This window comes from Dipodomys merriami, unplaced genomic scaffold (assembly GCF_024711535.1).
Source record: "Dipodomys merriami isolate MVZ:Mamm:240054 unplaced genomic scaffold, mDipMer1.0.p SCAF_409, whole genome shotgun sequence".
Classification (NCBI taxonomy): Eukaryota; Metazoa; Chordata; class Mammalia; order Rodentia; family Heteromyidae; genus Dipodomys; species Dipodomys merriami.
In genome coordinates this window covers 339,120-361,921 of record NW_027205704.1, presented here as the reverse complement: position 1 = coordinate 361,921, position 22,802 = coordinate 339,120, and the positions used below count along the sequence as shown (strand labels likewise).

The 22,802-nt window shown below is 59.3% G+C and overlaps 1 protein-coding gene across 23 annotated transcripts in view; it reads right to left on the bottom strand.

The window, feature by feature from the left end:
- The window catches only part of LOC138806825 (neurexin-2), a 105,778-nt gene that overhangs the window by 21,492 nt on the left and 61,484 nt on the right, over window positions 1-22,802 (bottom strand). For 12 of the 23 annotated variants that reach the window (XM_069992196.1, XM_069992206.1, XM_069992203.1 and 9 more), the window contains 7 exons: window positions 22,297-22,416; window positions 21,288-21,669; window positions 20,565-20,755; window positions 19,004-19,177; window positions 18,473-18,592; window positions 6,594-6,775; window positions 1,196-1,367 (listed from right to left, as the gene is read on the bottom strand). In XM_069992196.1, coding sequence (XP_069848297.1) covers window positions 1,196-1,367; window positions 6,594-6,775; window positions 18,473-18,592; window positions 19,004-19,177; window positions 20,565-20,755; window positions 21,288-21,669; window positions 22,297-22,416 — 1,341 coding nt within the window. Of the gene's footprint in view, window positions 1-1,195; window positions 1,368-6,593; window positions 6,776-13,449; window positions 13,585-18,472; window positions 18,593-19,003; window positions 19,178-20,564; window positions 20,756-21,287; window positions 21,670-22,296; window positions 22,426-22,802 lie in introns of those variants that run through there. The other 11 variants (XM_069992194.1, XM_069992205.1, XM_069992202.1 and 8 more) reach the window with 3 other exon arrangements.

Here is a 22,802-nt window from a genome sequence, read left to right as displayed (position 1 = left end):
ATGGGTGAGCCTTGAATGCTTGGCCACAGTCTACCCACGCCCCTCTCATGCAGCACTGGGGTCAGAGTCGCTCGCTCTGCTCCTCAGTTGGGTCCTGTGTGACCGCAGATCATCCAGCCTGGATCTCAGCGTCTCTGTGTCCCTGCAGTGCCTCTAACTCCCTCCCTCTCTGTCTCTAGAGCTGAGCTCTTCTCCACTCCCTCCCTCCTTCGCTCAGCTCTGTCCACCTCTTCTCTCCCTGGCTGAGCTGGTGTGTCAGCATCTCCCCTGGAGCTGCCTCCGTCTCTGCAAACGTCTCAGTGACTATTTCCAGATCTCCCCCATCACCCCCCACCCCTCTGGTTTCCTCTCACCCAAAGGCCCCCTCCCTATCTTACACGGGGTCTCTGACTCCCTTTCTTTCGTGTTCTCATCCCCACCCCTCCCAAGTGCTCCCTAGACCTTGGTTTGTCATTGAGCACCACAGCTATCACCCTGTTCGCTTGGGTCTGTGTGCATTCCTAAAGCATCCTATGTCTCTTGCAGCTCTGTGTCCCCAGGGGCCAAGCATTGGCCTCCATACCTACGAGTCTGTGCATGGAGGTAGCTGAACACACTTGGCCCTCCTTTCTACTTTTCGTGTCCTTTGTGTCTCCCTCTTTTTCACTTGTCCCTTACTACCTAAGAGTCTGGGGTTCCTTTTCTGTGGGTGTCTGCAGCTACTTCTCTTCATTTACGTACTTCTCCTACAGGTTGTTGGCTTGCTCTTTTAAAGACTTTGTTTCTTTCTCTAGCTCTATTTTTGGGAACAGCTCTGCCTTCTGCCAAGATGACTTTTATGTTACTTCTGGAGCCTCTCTCCTAGATTTTTACATCTGTCTCACTTTTTCTTCTGCCCCTCCTCTCTGAGCATCCTTTTCACTCTCTCTACCTTTACCCTCCCTTTTCTCTCCCTCTCTACAAACTGGGCCCTAGCCTGTACCCTCCTCCTCCAGATTGTCATACTCGCACCATTACCAACAAAAGCCTCACCTGCAAATCCCCATTTTCTTAACCATGCCCACCCTGGTCCCACCCCTTTATTTTCCATAGCCACCGCCCCGTCAGTGGGAAGCCTCTGCCTAGCCACGCCCTACAGAGGACAACCCTCCAATCAGAGGCCACCAGCTTCCAACCCCATCCACACTGCACCACCGCTGTGGGCCTGGTCGCCTACCTGCTGGGTACCGTTCGTTGACCGGCCAGCTGTCCACCTGCAGAGTGGCGTTTCCACCGCTTCGAGTAAAGCGCACCACATGGTATTTGCCGTCGCTCACGATGGCGTTGGGCTCATCAATAGTAATGTCGTCCGTGCCCACATTAAAAATCACCCCCACGGTGCCCTGGTCCTGAGGACAGGGAGGTTAAAGATCAGAGAGAGACCTGGAAGGAGCAATTGGTCTCTCCTTGTAGAACTCCACCTGTGGCCGCTATAGGCCAGCAGCCTTTTACAGATATATAATGTCCCTTTCCTGGTCTCAACCACCCAAGGAGGTAGGGATGCTGGGGGCTTGTCTCCCAACCCATGTGCAGGTGGAAGAATAAAGCCAGGCTCAGAGGTTGGGGGCAGCCAGGACCAGGAGCCCCTTCTGTTCATCACCCATCTTTTGCGGTTTAGGGGGGAGGGTTGGGTGTTGTTGTTTTTTTTTGTCGGTTGTGGGGCTTGAACTCTGGGCCTGAGCACTGTCCCTGAGTTCTTCAGCTCAAGGCGAGCGCTCTACCACTTGAGCCACAGTGCCACTTTTGGTTTTCTGGTGGTTCATTGGAAATAAGAGTCTCGCTTTTTTCTTTTTGCTTATGTGGTGCTGAGGAATCGAACCCAGGGCCTCATGCATGCAAGGCAAGCGCTCTACCACTGAGCCAACTTCCCAGCCCCTCCATCTTTTGCTTTTGAGTTCATTGAAAATATTCACAAATGTTTACAAAGCACCTACACAATGCAAGGGCCACTGAACCCAGACAAGGTCGATGGGGATCCAGCTGGGGACCAGCCTGGCTCTCAGAGTAGAAGCTTCCCTAAGGCAAGGAAGTCGACAGATGCCTTAGAGGAGCTTTACGCCGTCCCCATCCCCACCCCCACCCCCTACCCCTCTGAATGCCCTGCCCTAGGTGGCAGCAGAGCTACCCCTCCCCCCCCAGGTCTCCAGCCTGCCTGGTGGACAGGCAGCCCCTCTGCAGTCACGGTGTGGGACTCTCCCAGCCTTATTCAGGGAAGGGTGTAGGGTAAGGGATGGCACTGGGAGTTGGGGAAGAGCAGGCAGAGGATAGACAAGGACTGAGACCGGCTGAAGGGGAACAATTTGGGGACACAAGCCCAAGGGGGGACCCTGAAGGGGCCATCTGATATGTAGGCCAGATCCCAAAGGTGCCAGGCCCTGTGGGAACCATGTGCAAGTGATCTGTCATCCCTCCAGTAGGGGGTGCTCTAAGAAAGTTCACAGCGCCCCTGCTGTATCCAGGAAGAAACTGAGGGCTAGGGAGGTTAATGAATGGAAGGGGCTGGGAAGGTGGCTCAGTGGTAGAGCGCTTGCCTTGCATGCAGGAGGCCCTGGATTCAATTCTTCAGCACCACGTAAGCAGAAAAAGCTGGAAGTGGCTGTGACTCAAGTGGTAGAGTACTAGCCTTGAGCTGAAGAGCTGAGCAACAGTGCCCTGGCCCAGAGTTCAGGCTCCATGACCAAACAAAACAAACCACCCACAAACAAAAGAGGAGAGCCCCAGGTCTGAACCCCAGCTGGCCTGACTCCAAAGCCAGTGCTCTTACCCCTGTGCCAACAAGTCTGGGGAGACAACTCAAAGAGCTGGGGCTGAGGATGGGCTGGAAGCCATCAGAACTGGACGGCCCATTGGCTGAGGTCCTCTGCCTAGGCCCCTGTGCCATTCACCTGCCCCTTCCAGACATGGAGCATGGTTCCTAAGCCAGCCCTGCCCTTCCCCACACAGGGCAGACTGGAGGCAGACCAGCCTCGCACAAAAACACACTATATTCCTGGCGTCTTCCCCGAAGACTCCAGCCTGGGCAAGAGGAACCACTGGACTATCACTTCCCTGGTGGTCCTGGGGGTGGAGGCAGGATGCACAGCTATTGTCACTTTGGAGATCCTTTCCTATCCCAGAACCTAAACAAGCCACACACGCCTGCATGCACACGTTCACACGCACACTCCAGATGCAGCAAAGCAGGGAAACTGAGGCCAGCCTTGTCTAACCAAGAGTATTAGCGAGCCCCACCCAGGTGCCACCCACAGCCTTGACAACATCCCCAGGGAGATGGGCTCGTCATCTGCTCCTCACCCTCCAGCCTGCTCCTTACTATTGTTAGTAATAATATCACCCAGAATAGTGCCAGCCTCTTGCATGCCTGCAGGCTTTCTCCCTACGAGACTCCGCCTGGGCAGAGATGGCACAAGAGTGCGTGCAACCTGGGCGCTGGAAGGCAGGACACCTGGGCTGCCTAGAAGGCAGCGGAGCTGGGAGCTGTGCACTCCGGGGGAGAGGCAGCTCCCCAGAGCCGTTCCCGATGTGAAGTCAGTTGTCACTTCTGTTAAAGTCATTAATTCCTAATTCCCCAATTACCTCATTAGGCGGCGGTGGGGAGAACGCGGCCGCTCCTACAGCAAATAATTATGGGAGTCAAAATTAATTTGGCAAAGTGGAGCGACGCTTTATTAGAAACGTCAAATTGCTTTTCTCTTATTTTGCTGCCGCCTCCCCACTCTCTGAGAGCTGCTAACGACGCTGTGGTGGGAGCTGATGTGTCACCGCAGGAGGGTGGCGTTTGGGGGCTGCCCACAGGGGGCTTTAATCTGTCTGGGGCGCAACTTTCCCTACAGTGCTGGCCTCTCTAGTGGCCCTCACCCTTGCCAGGCTCCCCACCCAGGCACCAAGCACACACAGAGGATTGTGGAAAGGAGAGAAGATACCTTGCTCACAGCCCTGAGAAGAAGTACCATCCCTTACACCTGCAGGTCAGACACACACACACACACACACACACATACACACACACACACAGCCCAGGTGGCCAGACCCAGGTGATCAGTTCCCTGAGCACTCCGTGCCAACAGAGCAGTACTCTGCGTGCATTACACACTCATTTAAGCCACTGGCATGGCATCTCTCTGCCCTCTTATCTTTGCTCCACCCAGGGAAGCATGCTCAGAGAGCTGCAGTGATTTGAACAGAGACAGAACAAGAAAAGAGCAGAGCTGAGATGTGAACCCAGACCATCTTCTCCACAGCTACAAATGACCTCACTCAGAAGAGGCAAAGATGAGAGGAAGAGCTAGGAGCTGGGGGCTCACAACTGTCACCCTAGCTCCTCAGGAGGGTCAGATCCGAGAATCCCAATTTGATAGCCCGCCCAGGCAGAAAAGTAAGACTCTTATTTCCAATCAGTCAGCAAAAAGCCAGGAGTGGAAGTGCGGCTTAAGTGGTAGAGCACCAGCCTCCAGTTTAAAAGCTAAGCAGAAGCCGGGTGCCGGTGGCTCATGCTTGTAATCCTAGCTACTCAGGAGGCTGAGATCTGAGGATGGCGGTTGAAAGCCAGCCTGGGCAGGAAAAGCTGTGAAACCTCTTATCTCCAATAAACCACCAGAAAACCGGAAGTGTGCTATGGCTCATAACCTTGAGCTGAAGAGCTAAGGGACAGTGCTCAGGCATAGGGTTCAAGCCCCATGACTGACAAAATATAAATAAATAAATCAAGCAAGCAAGCAAGCAAGCAAGCAAGCTAAGCAGAAATTGGAGACCCCGAGTTCAAGCCCCAGTACCAGCAAACACCAAAGGGCGTGGGGGAAGTGAGAGGAACAGCAGCCTGGCCCGCAGTGGACCCTGCCACACAGACAGATGACTGAAATCCCAGCAAACACTGCTTCGCGGGGAATGTACAAGCAGAGCAACATGGGGTGCAAGCTCTCTTGGCCGCAGCCATCGTGCACCCAACGCCACACTGCCATTCACAGCCACACCATCTCTGCCAACAGGCTCCACTCACGGAGACACCGTCTGTCTCATTCGCTCACAGGCACAGGTCTCTCTCCCAGACCCAACTCTCTCCCTTGCTCATCTTTCCTCTGTGCCCCCTCCCTAGTGGGTGTCATTCGTCAGCTGCCACTGCCACAGCAGCCACACTCTGCCCACAGGCCGCCTCCCCCCTGCCTCCTTCCTTCACACCCTGGTGTTGGGCGGGAGGGTGCCAACTTGGGAACTGTGCATCCCTAGCCTCCAACCGACGGGGAAGGTCAGCGCCTTCTCCTCTGGCCTCTAGGCTTCCTTCCCAGCCCACACCTTTCTGACCCACAGCCTGGCCGCCTCACAGCTCAGGGGCCTGGCCAGGCAGGGAAAACTGGCAGAAAAGGGGTCCACATGTGAAGATGGAGACTGAGGTCAAAGGCCCAGAACTTAAGACTATGGGGAGGGGTAGGAGGCAGGCTGACTCCAGTCTTCCCTGGGAAGACTGGGGGGTGGGGGTGGGGGGAGACACAGAAGGAAGCACTGAGAAGGAACAGAGGTCAAGGAGCAGAAGAGGATGGGGGTGGGGGGAGGGGAGCTCAATACACAGGGAAGGGGCAGAGGTCTGGGCCAGGATGTGGGCTGGGCCAAAAGGTCAGTGAGGCTTGAGCTTGGCCAGAGTCTGGTGAGGGGCCTGCTGGGAGGGCTCAGGTCTCAGAGGTCAAGAGCAGGGCAGAAGCCAGGGCAGGATCTGGAGAACCACAGTGGCTGCTACTTGGGACCAGGTCTAAAAGAGGGGAAAGGCCAGGCGCTGGTGGCTCACGCCTGTAATCCTAGCTACTCAGGAGGCTGAGATCTGAGGATTGCGGTTCAAAGCCAGCCCAGGCAAGAGAGACCGTGAGACTCCCATCTCCAATAAACCACCAGAAAACCAGAAGTGGCGCTGTAGCTCAAATGGTAGAGCGCTCGCCTTGAGCTGAAGAGCTGAGGGACAGCGCCCAGGCCCAGAGTTCAAGCCCCACGATCGACCAAAAAAAAAAAAAAAAGAGGAGCAAGAATGGATGCAGGACACCCTAGTGGACTGCTTTAGGTGGTCTAGGAGTGAGCAGACGGGTGTCACAAATGTGGGGGATAGGGCTGGGAAGGTGGCTCAGGGGTAGAGTGCTTGCCTTGCATACATGAGACCCTGGGTTCGATTCCTCAGCATCACATAAGCAGAAAAAGCCAGAGGTAGCACTGTGGCTCAAATGGTAGAGCGCTAGCCTTGAGCTGAAGAGCTGAGAGACAGCGCCCAGGCCCAGAGTGCAGACCCCACGACTGGCAAAAAAAAAAAAATGTGGGGGACATTTCAGAAGGCTACAGAAGAATGACCTGGAAGGCTCAAGGAAGCCTTTGACTAGGTTTATAGTAAGTTTGGGACTCAGGAGCTCTATGAACCAGATGGGTGGTTCTGGAGATGTGGTGGATGACCAGGAGAGGGTCGAGGCTCAGCAACAGAACTACTGAGGAAAGCCCCTGGGACCAGGGGTGGAGGACCCGAGGGTGCGAGGGGAGGTGCTGAAGGTCTGGAGGGATTTGGAGTTGGGGAAGGTGGAGTGGAAGGGCTGAGCCCCGGTCCTTACAATGTGCAGCTGCAGATAGTCCCCGAGGCCGGAGGCGCTGTCCACTCGCACCAGCACGGCACTCCGCTGATGGGTGCTGAAGCCCACGGCCAGGCGGTCCATCCTCGTGCTGGGCCGATCATTGGGGGGCCATGTGTAGGTGATGAGAGCGCCCCCCTTCCCAAAGATGTATGTGGTCCCAGCTGCGGAGAGAAGGGAGAGAGAGGAAGCGCTGGGTCAGAGGGACAAACTCAGCAGGTCTTTGGGTTGTGGCCACAGCATGAGGCCTCCATGAGCCCAGGGTGCGGACGGACGTTCAGCCCTGATGCCCTCAGCAGCCACCACCAGCCCCTCGGCCTTAGGCACACTTGGAAGGCAGGTACCTGGGTGATAAGACAGCCTGGGCACACACTCGGGCAGATGTAGCTGCCTCATCAAGAATCCTAGCTTTAAATACAGCAAAACAAAAGAGGTAATACCCTGACACCCAGAGCATGCCCAGAGAGGAGCTGCAAGTGAACCAGACAAGTGTACCTGGGCAGGAAGGATGGGGTGGGAGGGGGACACACAGCTCAGTTTCTGCTAACAGAGATGACAGATCCAAGATGTGGGTTTCTTGGGGGCCAGAGTTAAGCAGTAACAGGGCCAGGTGAGGGCGGGAGGATGAGCAGGGCTGTGGGCAGCTCTGACTCACGGGCCTGTCTCTGGCTCGCTGCCAGTGTCTGTCCATCCCCCTGCCTCAGGCCCCTCCCAACGCCCTGAGAATCCTCCAAGTTCATCTCAAACCCATTGCTTCCACCTTCGGGTAGGGGTGCTGGGTCCCAAAGCAGGGAGTTCTGGAGCCCTGCCCAGAAAGGAAGAGACAGACATGGAGGGGGGGGGGGAGGCTGACAGCCAGAGGAGGAAGGAGGCAGAGAGACAGATGGACAGAGAAGGACGGAGAGGGATGTAGGTGAGAAGCAGGAGAGTGGGAGCCCAAGATGTAGGTTCCCTCTCCCAGCCTTCCCCCACCCCACCCTCTCTCCCCTTCTCCCTCTCCTCTTCGCCATCCGGCTGCCGGGGGCGGGTGTGAGGTCCCTAACGATCTCAGCCCCAAAATAAACCCCATTAGTCGCCATGTTCCCTCCTGCGGCTGACTGAGCTCCCTGGGGGTGGGGTGGGGATGGGGGCCTGGTCACCCAGTTTCTGAGAAGGGAGCCTTGTCTGGAGTACTAGGGCTCTGGAGCCTGCAGGGAAGGGAAGGAAAGGGAACCGTCTTTGTTCTTTAAGATATAAATGGAGCAAATGAGATTCATAAAATGCTTAATTAAATAATTAGCCATTAACCACTCTTCTCAAACCACTACTTGGGGTGAAAAGGGTTCAAGGAAAGCCTAGACCTGAGAGAAAAAGAGAAGCAGACAAGAGCGAAGGGCAGAAACCCTGGAGCATGCTGGGAGAACACAGGTGCCTCAGGTCTCTCTCCGCAGGTGCTCCTTGTAGTTCAGGCAATCAGGTGGAAGAGAGTGTGTGCCAGGGAGCACCATGGCCGCCACAAGAGAGGGGCTTTTGAGTGCCTGGAAGGGAGGCATTCTCTGCTTGGTGACTAGGAGCTGAGGAAAGAAGGGGAGCTTGCTGCCTGGGTCCCCAAGAGGCCTGAGTTAGTACTGGGGAAGCAGGAGCCACAAATCCCCCCCTCCCCCACCCCGCTGTCCCCTGGCCCTGCCACACTGCCCTGTAGGTTATAAATGGAGCAGATGAGATTCATATAAAGGAGAGAGTGAGAGGCGACCCCCAGGGGCAGGGCAGACGGGGAAGGATCACCTAGATGTCTAATGACTGACAGCGCACCCCAGCTGTGGTGGGGAAAACACACCCAGCACACAGGAAGCCCAGCTCTGCCCAGCCAAGGCTCCAGTGTCCTTCCTCAGGACCCCTCAGGTTGGACTTGAAGTTTAGTGTGGAGAGCTGGCTGGGGGTGGGGTGCACTCCTGCGGGTCACTGGGCCTGGAGGAGACAGGGGGGGAACCTGGAGGCCAGAGCTCCCTGCACAGGCTAGGCCTCAGCCTGTACGGTCTCTCCACTCCCAACACTGCAGCACTCCGGCAAATCGGCTGTTTCCATGGCAACTGTAATACCCAGGGTCCTCCCTCCACTCACAAGCTGCACGTCCAATTTGGGGGCTGGGAGGGGGGGAGCTCAGTGGCTGACCTTCCTCCACAGAGGCTTCCAAACCAGAGGCTGGCAGCCTCTTCGGCCCTGGGTTCCACGGCCCCCGGGGAGAGGTTTATTGGCTTTCTTGGTCCCTGCACAGCAGGGGAGGCACCCCCATCTACCTGGAGTCTGAGATACCCAAGGCGCTCAGGTGTGGTTGGGGGCGAGGCCGGGGAGAAGCGCTTCCTCCTCCCCACCTCAGCGGGAAGGGGGTGGGGTGGGGACAGGCTGATGGCCTGTGGGGGGGGGGGGGGCGGCCAGGCGGCAGGGATCCGGGGCGCGCGCCCCCCCCACCCCGCAGCAGACACGTGCCCGCGCAGTGACGCACACCCAGGCCGCACACCCACGCACCCGGCCGCACACAAAGCCGGGGCAGGACGGGCGGCCCCGACGGGAGGCTCGCGGGCCGCCGCGAGGGTGGCGGAGGATGGCGATGGCGGCGGCGGCGGCGGCGGCGCACAAAGACGGCGATCGCGGGCGGCCAGGGCAGGGCGAGCCCCGGCCCGCCGCGGCCCCCTCCCCAGCCCTCCCCCGGGATTTACTACCCAGCTGTTCCCACACTGCAGCCCGGTTTATTACGCTGGGCGCGCGCGCGAGCCCGTGGAAGCCGAAGGGCGTTTATCACACGGAGGGGGACCGGGTGGAGAGGCTTCCTGGGCCGAGGAGGTGAAGGATGAATGCTTTACTGGACCCGGGCGGCGGCAATTGCCCTGGGGACACATTTCTCTCCCCGCCCGGGGCGAGATCAGGAAGGGGGGGGGGTTGTTGGACGGAGGAGGCGGGGCCTCCGGAGGCCCTGCCCCGTCACGTGACCAGGAGCTCCGCCCACCGCCGACCCGGGGCCGGCTGTTCTCCGCCCGCTCCGCCTGGTTCCCCCAAAGAAGGCAAGGCTGCCTTCCAGCAGACACGGAGCCACCACCCCGCATCTAGAACCTCTGACAGCCCCCACGGGGGGCTCCGGAGGAGGCGGGGCCTGAACCAAGCCCCCCCCCATGCTGCCCAAGAGTGGTGCACACCCGATGTTCCCTAGGAAGTCGCTAGCGAGCAGGATTGTACATGCATTTCCGGGAGTAGTACACACCTAAAGCCCTCAGCAAGAGTGTTTCCTGGCCAGACACAAGAAGCCAGAGAGGCCAGGGCTGGCACCTTCTGCCCACACCCAAAATAGTCTGCTCCAAGCCTCCCACACCCAGAAAAAAAAAAATCAACTGGACCAGTAAAACACTGGAGACCATCAAGAATTGTTCACACTCCCCACACACCCGCATTGTAGAAAGAAAAACAACAACAAAAAGAAAAAAAAACAACCATTAATAATAGCCAGCAAAAGCCGGGCACCGGTGGCTCACACATGTCATCCAAGCCATGCTGGAAGCTGAGATCTGAGGATCTCAGTTCCAAGCCAGCTCTGACAGGGACATCTGTGAGACTCTTATTTCCAGTGAACCACCAGAAAACCAGAACTGGCACTATGACTCAAGTGGTAGTGTTAGTCTTGAGCTGAAGAGCTGGGGGACAGCGCCCATGCCCAGAGTTCAAGCCCTACAAAAAAAAAAAGCTAGCTGACCAGACTCACAACATAATCGCATCCCCTGCCAGCTAGAATGACCCACGCAGTGCAGACTATCTACTTGTGTCCCTGCAGTCTCAAAAGCCATGACAAAAGTCTTCTGAGAGATCTAAAATTGAGGGAGGATAAAGCTCCCGCACAATCCAGGAAAAAAAAACTATCCTAGGTGCCTACAAGTAACACCAGATCCTTCTGTAAGACCCTCCACAGTTCAGAGCAGGGAGATCTGCACTGGCCCAGGTCCCTGAGCTCCAGTTCTCTCTTGATCTAGAATCCTGGAACTTGTCTTCACCACTCTTAAACCCATGTTTGGTCATAAACCATGTGTTCTGAACTCTACCAAGCAAACACACCCATACCCAGAATTAAAATATATGCTGGCTCTTTTATAAGCTCAAGGGATAAATCCAGAAGCCCTGGAAGCTAATGACTCAGAGCTGAGCTGGGAAGGACCCTTCCTTCCCAGGCTTCCTAAGAGCACCAGAAATGAAGGCTCACAGCTCCTCAAGAACTCTGAAACCAGAAATTGGGAAGCAGGAGGGTGGCACCTCCTCAATCCATTTTTAGGACCCAAATGTGCTGGCCTTGCCATGCCCCAGTGTGCCATCAAGAGTGTCACTGGTGTCTGGCAGGTGGGCAGGGACTTTATATAACAGGGGTTGGGGGATGGGTGGGGAATGGGGAAGAGGTGAGGAGGAGGCAAGTAGAAACCCAAGACTCCAAGAAGGGAAATGGAGCAGTAGGTGAAGCCTGGCCTGGGATGGCCTTCAACCCAGCATGGAGTCCCCAGAGAAGTCAGTTCTCACCTCTCCAGGTAGTTAAGGTGAGCCAGAGGAGGGGTTCAAGATAACAGATGGCCTCCTCTCTTCTCTTCCATCTTTTCTGGGCCCTATCTGCCTTCCTCTCAGTCACTTCACCTTCCAGACGGGACCATCTACCTCCAACCACATCCACCCCTGTGTTCCACAGCCTCCAGCTCCTCCTTTAGTTCTTCATGGCCCTGGGTGGCCATTGGCCACCTTTTTCCTCTGCCCAGCCAGAGGCCAGCTATCTCTGAACCAATCCCAAGGCCAACATTCCATAGATCTCCTCTATTCCCACCCAAGCTCTTTCTGCCCATGTCCCTGAAGTATCAGAAGCCATAACAAAAACCTTCTGGAAGATCTAGAATGGCGCGAGGATGAAACCGCCTGGGTCCATGCTGGTTCCCTCTGCCCATCTCCTGCTCTTTGTCTGCGCCTTGGACACGCCAGCTCCTGGGGCCTCCTTCCAACCTGCCCATCATTCCTACACCAGCACCTCTCTCCTATGGCTTCCTCTTTCACCTCCTCTCCTCCTGCCCCATCAAACACCCCCTCCAGGACACCTGACCCCCCCTCCTTTCCTATCTCACTCCTTCATGCCTCACTTTGCTGCCCAGAAAGACCATGGCCTCTCCGGGCACCTTTGCCAGCACACTGGACCTCAGGGGAACCAAACAAGGACAGGGAGGGGAAGAGAGCTAAAGAGGACCAGAGAGATCCCGGGGAGAGAGAGGGAGTTCAGATTCCAAGCAAGGTATGGGGTGAGAAGCTGGGAGTACCATGTGGGGCAAGCCCAGCTGAGCCAGAGATTACATGAGGGAGACTATAGCGAGGAAGAGAGAAGAAAGGAGTAAGGAAGCGTGTCTGAAGGGGTGCTCTGGGGGAACTGGATGGAACAAAAGTAGAGGCATGGAAAGGGAGATAAAGAAGCAAGAGAAAGGGGAGGAAAAGAAGGGGGGGAGACAGGAACTAATACTAGGAAGCCAGGAAGATGATATGGAGGACAATAGTAGGAAGACAAGAGACTGGGCCAAGACAGAGGTGGTGAGGGACGGGGGTGCAAAGAGATGAAGGTGCAAGTGAACAAGATGATGGAGCAACAAGAATGGAGTCAAAGTGAGAGGTGATGGGCAGACACAGCATCGACGAGGGTCCAGGGAGTAGGAAGAGACAGAAGTTCAGAAACTGGAGGCCACCCTGGGACTGAGTGAAAACGGATGAAGGCGCGATGACAAGATCAGAGGTGATAGGGACCTCGAGGGGTCAGAATGCCAGAGGGAGGTGACAGAGGTGACAGACACTAGAGACGGAAGGACAGGCATGGGATGAGCTGGAGGTACAGAAAAGGGAGGCAATGGAGGACTGGGGGGGAGGGGGAGGGGTACCCTGCAGGAGGTAAGAGGGACAGAGACGGAGGTGGTGGGGTAACATAGCAGGACAAGGTACAGAGATGGGGGGGGGAGAACAGAGAAGGGAAATGATGAAGAGACTAAAATGAGAGGTGATGAGGTTCCCTGGGATGAGAGGCCACAGAAGCTCTGGGATAGACCATGGAGGAGAGACTGAGATGGAAAGCCATGAAGGCTGGTGTGGAATGAAACAATGTGGAGAGGAAGATGTGCAGGAAATGGGGGACACACAGCATGCAAACTTGTGGGGGGGCCGGTGATGGGTGCCTGGAGTATGGAACACAGAGGTGGGAGGTGACAGGTTCAGAGATTTACCAAGAACCCCCAGAAGCCCAGGAGTAGTGAGGGGCCTGGGCTGGGAGGGCAGGAGGGCGGCGGGCAGTGCTGGGGCTGTCTGGGAAGGAAGGGAAGCGAGCTGACAGCGGTGACCCAGGGCTGACAAGGAGATCACAGGGAGTCTGGGAACGTAGAGATGCTGGGACTACAGGGGTGAAAAGCAGAGGAGGGAGAATCAGAGATGGGGGAAACAGGAATGGGCAAATGAGAGGACTGAGGAGGGTGGGGGGAAGGAAAGTCCGCGGCTGGATGGGCAGAGGTGAACCAGACAAGCAGTGAGAGGGGCCGAGGGGACAGATGGGAGGGGGGAGCCCCCCGAGGGTGAGGCCGAGGCCGGGGGTGAAGGAACCGGGGTGGGGAGGGAAAGGAAGGGAGCGAGGATGGGAGGGCAGGAAGGTGGTAACAAAGCAGCCACGGTGAAGGTGAGCCGCGGAGGCTCGGGGAGTGGGGGGGGGGGGGTGAGGAAGGCAGACATGGAGGTGAGGGCGGGGCCCGGCGGGACGGGGAGGTGAGGGGCCGGCTGGGGTGCGGCCCCGCGGGTACCCCGAGGCCCCGGGGCCACTTACCGTGCCCGCCGCGGGTGAGGAAGGGCATGCGGTTGATGGCGATGGGCACGGTGCCGTGCTTGCTGTGGAAGTGGTGGACGTGGTGGGTGGTGCTGAGGCTGGACGAGACCCGGGCCCCCTCGGCCGCCCCCAGCAGCAGCAGCAGCAGCAGCAGCAGCAGCGGCAGCGGCGGCGGCGGCGGCGGGAGCAGCGGGAGCGGCGGCGGCGGCGGCGGCGGCGGCGGCCGGGGCCCGGCCAGGGCGGGGGGCCGGCGCGGGGTCCCCCCCGGCCCGCTCCCCCCGGGGGGCATCTCGGCCCGGGGGCGGCCGCCTCACAGCCCCATGGCCGGGGGGCGGGGACGCGCGGCCCCGCGAAGCCCCCCCTCCGGCTCCGCGCTCCGGGAGGACGGGGCGGCGGGGGAGGTGGGACGGGGGGTGCGGAGAAGGAAAAAACCGGAGCCCCAGCCTCGGCCCGGAGCCCGCGGGAAATCAACTGGAGGCCGCCGGAGAATCCGGGGTCCGCGGGGCGGCGACGCCGAGGTGCAGGACGCCGGGGTCCATGGCGGGAGGCGCGGGGTCCCCCCCCACCGCGGGCCGGCGGGGGTCGCCGTCAGAGCCCCGGGGGAGGGGGCATGGCGCGGGGCGGGGAGGGCAGGCCGCGCGGGGCGGGGACGGCGGGGGGAATCCTGCGGAAAAACCGAGCGGGGCGCGGGGGGGGGACGAGAGGAGAGGAGAGAGAGAGGAGAGATGGGGGACCGCGGCCCGGCTCCCCGAAAACGCGAGAGCCACCGAGGCTACCGGCCGCGCCGCTGCCGCCCGCCCGACCGAGGCCGGGGAGGAGGGAGCGGCCGGGGGAGGGGGGCGGGAGCAGGGACGGGGGGGGGGAAGGGAAGCAAATCCGGGTGAGGAGGGGTGGGGTGCGGGGAGCCGAGCGGAGGGGAGCGGAGGGAAGGCGCAAGCCTGCGAGATTCCGGCGGAGAGATGGAGGCAGCGGAGTGTTGCTGCAGAGGCAGAGAGGGCTGGAGGGGCGGGGGGGGGCGGGGAGGGGGAGGGGGAGCGCGGAAGGAGGGGGGCCGGGCGGAGGGGCCCCCCGCGCGCGCGCGCGGCTCCCGAGCTGCGGGCGGCGCTGGGCAGCTCCGCGGCGCGGCACCTGGCTAGCCCGCTCGCCTCGCCTCTCCGCTGCGCGCGCGCGCACGCGCCCCTCCCTCCCCCGCGCCCGGGAGCGCGCTCTCCACCCCGCACCCCCCGCACCCCCCCACCCCGCTCCGGGAGAAGGGGCCCTGCTGAATAATTGAACAGGACTGAGGCTCGCGAGAGAGGCTGCCGCTGCTCGCTCTCTCCTCCCCCTTCCCCCTCCCCTCCTCCCCCCCCCCACCTGGACCAGCCCCGGTAAGTGCCCGGCGGTCCGGCGCGGGGGTGCGCCCGCGCCCGCCTCTCCACGCGCCCCTCGGAGCGCACGTGCGCGTGCCGGGTTGAGGCCTGGCCTGGGCCTGGAGACACCCACGCGCCCACACAGGTACCAACCAGTGTACGGGTGGGCACACGGCTCACACCCAGGTGCGTGCCTGGGCTCACACACACACACCCCGGCACACCGAGTCACGCTCACCCAGCCTGCCCTGTGTACACGCTGGCAGGGGCACACCTGCGCACAGACATTGAATGGCCAGCCAACACCCCTCCAAAACAGGGTCCTCCGCGCCCTCGGGAACAGTGTCACCCAGAACCCTAAAGGCACTCAAAAGGAAGACACCGGTGTCCCCTGTCTGCCCAGAAGGGATGCCCGCCTCCCCCTGCCCCAGGATCCCTCCAGGACCCTTCGGATCCTGCCTCTTCGAGCCTTTGCATCTACTCACACCTCCCCTAAGGTCTCTAGGACATCTGTCCACTGGGTGCCCCACTTAGGACAAAACCTTCCTGGGGTTTTGATGCCCAGCAGAGGAAAACACGTCTTCTCTCAGATGGTCCTCTACACTATAATCTGCACCTCAAGACTTGTAGGGGCCTCTGGGAAGCATCTGTGACGCCTCCAGAGAGAGGTCAGTGTGAGTAGACTCCTTCCCCAGCCTCCGAACCCACCACCACACCCTCCTCCACCTGCCCCACCTGGAGAGGTTAATGCTGGCCGGGCAGATCCACCACACCCTCCTCCACCTGCCCCACCTGGAGAGGTTAATGCTGGCCGGGCAGATCCAAAGAGGAGCGGAGAGGAGACCCTGGGAGGAAGATGAGGGAATGGTGTGGCAGAGTAAGGGCAGGTGGAGAGAAAGGGCAAAAAGAAGGGGCAAATGAAACCAGTAGAGGAGAGGCTGGGAGAGGGGAGGAGAGAAGGGGCAGGAGAGGCGGCTCCTGCTTATTGATCATAAATTCCAGTTTGGAGCAATATTATCACAGTGACCATTGCATGCTGGCCCAGCCCCTGCAGGCAGTCAGGACCCCAGACGGATTCCCCCATTGCTGCTGCCACCCCTCCAACTTTGCTAGATGCCCTACACGACCTCCAACCCTTCAAAAGTGAAGAGTAGTCCTTCAAGGCATCCAAGAGTCTTCAGGATGGTACATGGCCCCAGGAGGGTGGACAGACAGGAGGCTGGGGCTGCCCATCCTCTCATCGAGTCCCATCCTTGTACCCCCGGCTGTGGAGTAGACTGACACAGCTCTGAGCAGGCAGAAAGCGAAGGGCCCCAGAGGGAAGGAGGGAGGAGCCGGTGGCAAGAGGAGAGGAAGGGAAACCGCCTGGAGGCCAATCAATATCAGTGAGTGGGAGCTGGAGGGGGTGTGATGCGAGGGAGGGGGGAGGCCTAGAGGGTAAAAAAGAGGAGAGAGACAGAGGTGTACAAGAGATCAATAGAGGCTGCAGAGGGGAGCAGAGACAGGGAGGCAAAGGGTGAGGAACTGGCTCCTGGGAGAGGCAGGAGACGGCTTGTGAGACAGCACAGGCCCAGGGGCTACAAGGAAGTGTCCCGCCACAAACACCCCCCCCATTTCATCTTCTCTGTTCTGGTCTCTCCGTTTGCCTCCCTCTGATCTTTTCTCTCCATTTCCTTATAGAGCTCCCTTTATCCCCAAAGGGAGGCCCCATGTCACAGATGGAGAAACTGAGGCAGCCAGAAGGGAGAGGCTGTCCTGAAAGTCAAGTGTCATTTCCTCCTTGGCCCCCTCCCTTGCAGACAGCTTCCCCCTCCCCCTCCCCAGAGGGCGGGCTCTGCCCTCCCACCTTGGCCATGCCCCCTCCCCTCTCTCTCCAGGCCCCCCTCCCCCCTGCCTCATTGAATGTCCCTCTTCACTGGGCTCTGCTTGACCTTGTATGCAAGGGGGGAGGAGAGGGGGAGGGACAGGAAGACCAGAGGTGGGCAGGTCCCAAAAAAACAGACATCAGTGCCCCCAGGAGAAAAGGGGGTACGGCTTGAAAAGCCCACCCTCGCCTCTCCATCTCCCCCTTTCCCTTGAGGCTGAGAGATCTCGAGGTACCAGAGCGCGACGCCCCGTGTGGCTCCCAGTGTGGCTCCCAGGTCGTACCCACCTTGTCCTTAGCGTTTGCTCAAGGCCATCCCACCAGACGCGCACAGGCCTCTGGACCAAAGCCAGCCCCAGGTCCGACTACCTCCCACCAACCTGGAACCCAGAGCAATTGCTCTCCCCCAATAATTCCCATCCCATCCATCTCTAATGCCCTTTTCCAGAAGCTTCTAACGGGTGGAAGTGAAGTACTATAGATGATAGCAGTGCCGCTTGATCCAGATTCTCTCCACCTGGGCAAGAAATGCTCCCCCTGGGTCCCGCTGCCATACTGAAGTTCAATAAGGGCAGGGCAACCATGGGCATGGCGGTGGTCGGGGCGTGGTTTCGAGTGGAGCTCTGCCGCCAACTGCCTGGCACTGCAGGCTTGGTTTCCTCCTCAGGTAGATGAGAAGGGCGGTCCCTACCTCGCCCCCACCCCACTCGCAGCCACAGCAAATGCTAATATTAAGCCATACGATTACCATGGTCTCCAGATGTGTGCCAGGCTGAGCACACGGGCGGCAGGCTGCCACCGCACCCAGTGAGGGCTGAGTGCCCTGAGCTGACCGGGAGGGGGGGCAGGTAGAGGGCCCCCGCAGGGAAGACGGGGAAGATCCCGGGAGTGGGGGCAAAGCAGGGGAGATAGGAAGACTCAGGGCCGGCCGTGCCTGAGAATGCAGGAAAGCGCTGAGCACCATGGGTTGGACATTTTTCAAAGGAAAAGAACAAACCAGCGGCCAACCAAGAGCCCCAGCCTGCGGGACCAGCACGGGTCCGCCGGGAGATGAAAGCTGGAGGTGTGGTGCAGAGACAAACGCCCGATCCAGCCACGCTCTGACCCAGACCTGCTATGAACTAGCTCCAGAGAGGTGCCTCTCTTCTGTTCTCCAAGTAGGGAAGCTTCGTCCTCAAGTGTGTAAGAGGTAATGTGTGTGCACGTGTGTGTGCGTGCGCGCGCACGCGCATTTTCTGATCATTTCTCTGCAGGGCTGAAGAAAGCTGCTCACTGCACCCCCATCAGAGGGAGACCCCAAAACGTTCCCCCAAAGTCCAAGGTTGCTCTCCTCCCCTCCCCCAAGTCTAGCCCCCCTGGCCTCCCTCTCCCAGGCTCTGGCCAGCTGCTGGTCACTAATCCCTGGGGACTAGAAAGTGCTGCGGAAGCTCCCTTCAGTGGGCACAGGCGGCAAATATGCCAAGTTGGCAGAGAGAAGAATCAAGCGAGGAGACTAGGGAATGTCCTTGGGCCTCCAGGGGACAACCTGCAGTTGGGGTTCCTGAGGGAGATGGAGGGGAAGAGCAGGGCCCCAGGTCCAGGAACATCATCTCTTCTACCAGCTAGCTCCAGAGACTCAGGCCATAACCTGAGAAGCTCTGGGAAGGGACAGGGGACAGCAGCTGGTAGCTCCCTTGAGTGCCACAGCAATGGATAAGAAGGAAACAGGCAGCACCGGGCTCTGAGAGACCCTCCTGCTCTCCCTGTAGCTGGGAATGAGTATGAAGAGCGGGGTGTGTCCGTTCCCCCCACCCAATCTCTAGACACTCACGGTCGTTGCAGACAGGGCCTCCGTAAGAGGTCATAGTGCAGTCGCAGGTGAAGCCGTCCCACTGCTGCAGGCAGACGCCCTGGTTGGCGCAGGATTCTTCGGTGCAGGTGGTGCTGGGGCCTGGAGAGGGAGAGGAGGGAGGGACACCTCCAGCTTAGCCAAATCTCCTCCCTCCTCCGAGGGCACAGAAGCTCCGGGTGCCCGGTCGGACCCAGAGGTTGCTCTCACAGGCCCTAAGAGCCAAATGTCGAGCAGAGAGATGGGGAGAGAATGGGAGGTTTCAAGACTGCTAGGCTGGGCTTTGGGGCTGTGATCGTGGCCAAGGCGCGAGGCAAGGGGGGCCGGGAATGAGCAGCCCTGTACTCCCCTGAACCTCTGCCACAAAGCTCTGGGGTCAGGGTCCAGCAAGGCGTGAGGAGGAAGGCCCCCTTCGCCACCCTGGCTGCCTGCCCTGGTCAGTATCTGCAGCTGGCCCTTCCATCGCCCCTCAGGGTCACGCCTGACCACGCTGTCCTCTGGTCTGCTACTCACCGTCACAGCCCCTCTCCACCTGCCCGATGCGGTGCAGGGCGTCGGCGATGAGATCTGGGAGGCGCCCGTTGAGGTCCACCGAGGCCAGGCAGCCCTGAAAGCCATCTCGGGAGGCCACCAGCTTGGGCAGGTTGCTGAACATATTCTTGCTCAGGCCACCAATGTACAACTCCCCTGCAAAGGGATGGGTGTCAGTTCCCTGCTAGATGTCTGGGTCCCTGTCCCCCCCCCCTTCTCTCCCACCAGCCCTCTGGGAGGCTCATGATGTTCCAAACCAGGATATAGTGACCTGCAGATTCCCCTGCATGCACGCACGCACGCACGCACGCACACACACACACACACACACACACACACACACACACACACACACACACACACACACACACACACCTTCCTCCTTCCTTTGCCACAGAACCATCTGTCTACTCCCCTCCCAGAGCAGCCCAGATGCCTGGGGGTGTGGGGGTTGGGGGACAGCTGGAGGAGCCCGCTCCCCGCTTGCTCCCACACGCTGGATTCTAGTTCCGGCCTGTAATCAGGGCCTTTCATAGATGTGCAGCCCCAGCCCCTCCACCCTCGTTCCCTTCTTCCCAGAGAAGTCTCTGCTTCCCCGTCAGGCCTCTCCCAACTCTTGAGTTCTCTCCTGGGACATTCTGAGCCCCCTTCCCCCCAATGACTAGAAGTCCTTCTCGGGGACTCCCGGTTCCCCACATGGGCCTGAACTCTCTGGAAGCCTGGTGTAAGGTAAAGCGAGCTTTGGCTGGCACTGGCCAACCTGCTGCCCAGTCCAGGGGGCTAAAGCCATCCTCACTGGTCACAGCGACCCCTAGGTTTGCTTGCGTCTTCCATTCTCTGTGACATACCGCCCTCTCCTGGAAGCAAGGCAAATCTGCAGCACTGTGCCTGGAGATGGCAGAGCTCAGATCTGCTGAAACCCACCCATCTCTGAGGAGCCTCCCTGAGATGGGACAGTTTGGGTCACACAGACACCGAGAGGGCCTCGTGTGGGGTCACGGACAGGGAGGCAGCTCCTACTGGGGGGGACAGGCTCTGTGGCAGCGTCGGCCTCCTCTCTCCTCTGCCTGCTCTCAACCCACCCCTTCTGCAATGCCTGTCTCGATGACTAGAGCGGAGGCCCTGGAGAAGATGGGGCCCAGAGCCTGCCCAGCCAGTGCCCAAGATACAGAACTTGGGGATCCCAGGTGCTGCTGCTCCCTTATATTCTAACACACACACACACACACACACACACACACAGAGCACTGGCCAACAGGAAGCTCCCTGGCCTCTCTCCAGCCCTCCAAGATGCCAAGACAGACACCTCAATGTTGGGGTCCCTGAAAGGCCTCGGCCGCCCACCCAGACCTCTACAATCAGGCCACTGACCACTTTTGTGACCCTTCCTGTCACCAGTAAGAGGTGGTCTCAAATGGGGCATGTCAGCTGGACAGAGTGGAGGATGGGAAAGGGAGCCTTCAAGGAGGGGGTGAAGGGTGATCTTGCTGGAGTGAAGGGGAACTAGGCGTAGGGCTGGCCTTCTCCAGAGGCCCCACCCCACCTTTGAGATCGAGGTTTCGGGCGCCATTGGAGTGCTGTGTGACCGTGCGGGAGTCAATCTTGAGTGTGTGCACGTTGCCCGGGTCCCTGGACACCACCACGTTGTGCCACTGGTTGTCATTGACCGGTTTGTCGGAGTTCCCCTTCATCAAGGACGGGCCATTCCCCAGGTCAAACACGTAGTGGATGTACCTGCCCCGCAGTAGGGAGGAGACACTGGGTCAGCCTGGGTGAGGCTGGGAGCTATGGCTGGCAGGGGCCCAGGGGGCCTGGGAAGGAAGAACAGAGGAGGAGACCCCATCGGAGGAGACCAAACCAAGGGCAAGAAGCTAAGGTGTGAAGTATTGTCATGGGAAATGGTAGTAGGCCATCAAAGAGGTGGCTCCTGCAACACCGCTGAGGAGTTGTGGGGGGGCAGGAGGGCCCCAACCCAGAAGTAGGATCTGCTCTGCTCTAGGTGGGCTCTTCCAAGGCAAGAGAGGGGCCAGGCTGACTTCTGCCATCAAGAACACAATGGAGAAAGGGCAGAATGGAGATCCCTGCTAAGCAAGTAGCTGGGGAGTCAGCAGCCTGGAAGTTGGGGTGCTTCTCCATCTCACTGGGGGACTGACCTTGGTCTGTGGTTTGGGGATGATGGACACCCCCTGGTGGCTAGGGGTGGGGTCTGGGTGTGTCAGGGGTCGGGGGCCCCTTCTTGACAGCCCTACCATAGCCAGCCCCTCACCCCTTGACCAGCTCGATGACGATGAAGTCGTTGCCATTGCCCGAGTTGAACAGCAGCAGCCCGTCGGGGGCCGTGGTCTTGAACTGGAAGAAGAGGTGCATAGAGGCGTAGGCCTGGAGGGTGGCAAGCGCCAGGTAGCTACTGCGACTCTTGAAAGTGACAGGATCGGCCACGATGGCGCGCAGGCCGAAGCGGGCATTGAGCTCGCAGTAGGTGATGTCGCCATCTTTGCACTGGTCCATGTACGGCTGCCCGTTGAACACCAGCCCGCTCAGGTGCCCTATGAAGTTGGAGGGCACCACGGAGATGAAGCGGCGCTCGGTCATGATGCCCGTCTCAATGTTGTGGAACTCCAGCCGCGTGTGGGCGCCCGCCATCTGTCCTGCTCGGGACGGGAGAGGAAGATGACGGGACAGCTTTGGATCACAGCCCAAAGAATCATTTCTGGGGCTGGGCCTCAGGTGCCCCAGGGACAAACTTCCTCCACATGAGACTGACTAGCAGGAGACCTTCAATTAGCCCTAAGCAAAGTAGCTTCGGAGGGGGGAGTGGAGGGCTGCCGGGCATCGGGTTAATGCTGTTGCTGGGGGGGGGGGGCGCTAACATGGCTCCTGATGCCCAGACTCCCATGATGCACCATACCCTAGGGACAGGGAAGAAAATGGATCCCCAAAATACTTCCCTACAACAGCAGCCCAGGCAAAGGTCCCTAAAAGAAACACAAGGCCAGCTGGACACCCGTGGCTCACGCCTATCATCCTAGCTACTCAGGAGGCTGAGATCTGAGGATCGTGGTTCAAAGCCAGCCTGGGAAGGAAAGCCCATGAGACTCTTATCTCCAATGAACCACCAGAAAACCTGAAGTGGTGCTGTGGCTCAAGGGGTGGAGCGCTCCCCTAGAGCTGGAGAGCTGAGGGACAGCACCCAGGCCCAGAGTTCAAGACCCATAACCAAAAATAGCCCACAAAGCCGTAGAGACGCGTGCACGCGCCGGGCCCAGGCCACCTACCCTCCACAGTCACGTTGTCCACAGACAGCTGCAGGCTCTTGCCTCGTCGCACCACCCTCACCGTGTGCCACTCATTGTCGTTGAGCTTGTGGCCCGCAAAGAGCGTCTCGGGGCCTTTACCTGCAGCACCAAGGGGGGGGTGAGCAGAGTGCCCGCACACGTTCACACGGCTCTGCGTGCAGTTCCAGGCACACGCGTGTACACGTCACCTACAGCATGGACGCTGTACTGCACCCATGAGCACACAAGTACGCGCACCTCATGGTCCACCTCCTACCCAGTGTGTGTGCATGGACAACTTTCACGCGCTCCGCATCTGCCCCGCTACCCACTGAAAAACCCACTTGCTCGGCCGCTTTGTGTGATCTGCAAGGGTGCTGTTCCTATAGCCTGGAAAATGCCTAGTGCCCTGGAGTTGTACCCTGAGGTAGGTCCTGCCCACACTCACACCTACCACCTTAGGATCAGCAATGCATGATGCCAAGCAGCTAAGTTCCCAGGCCTAA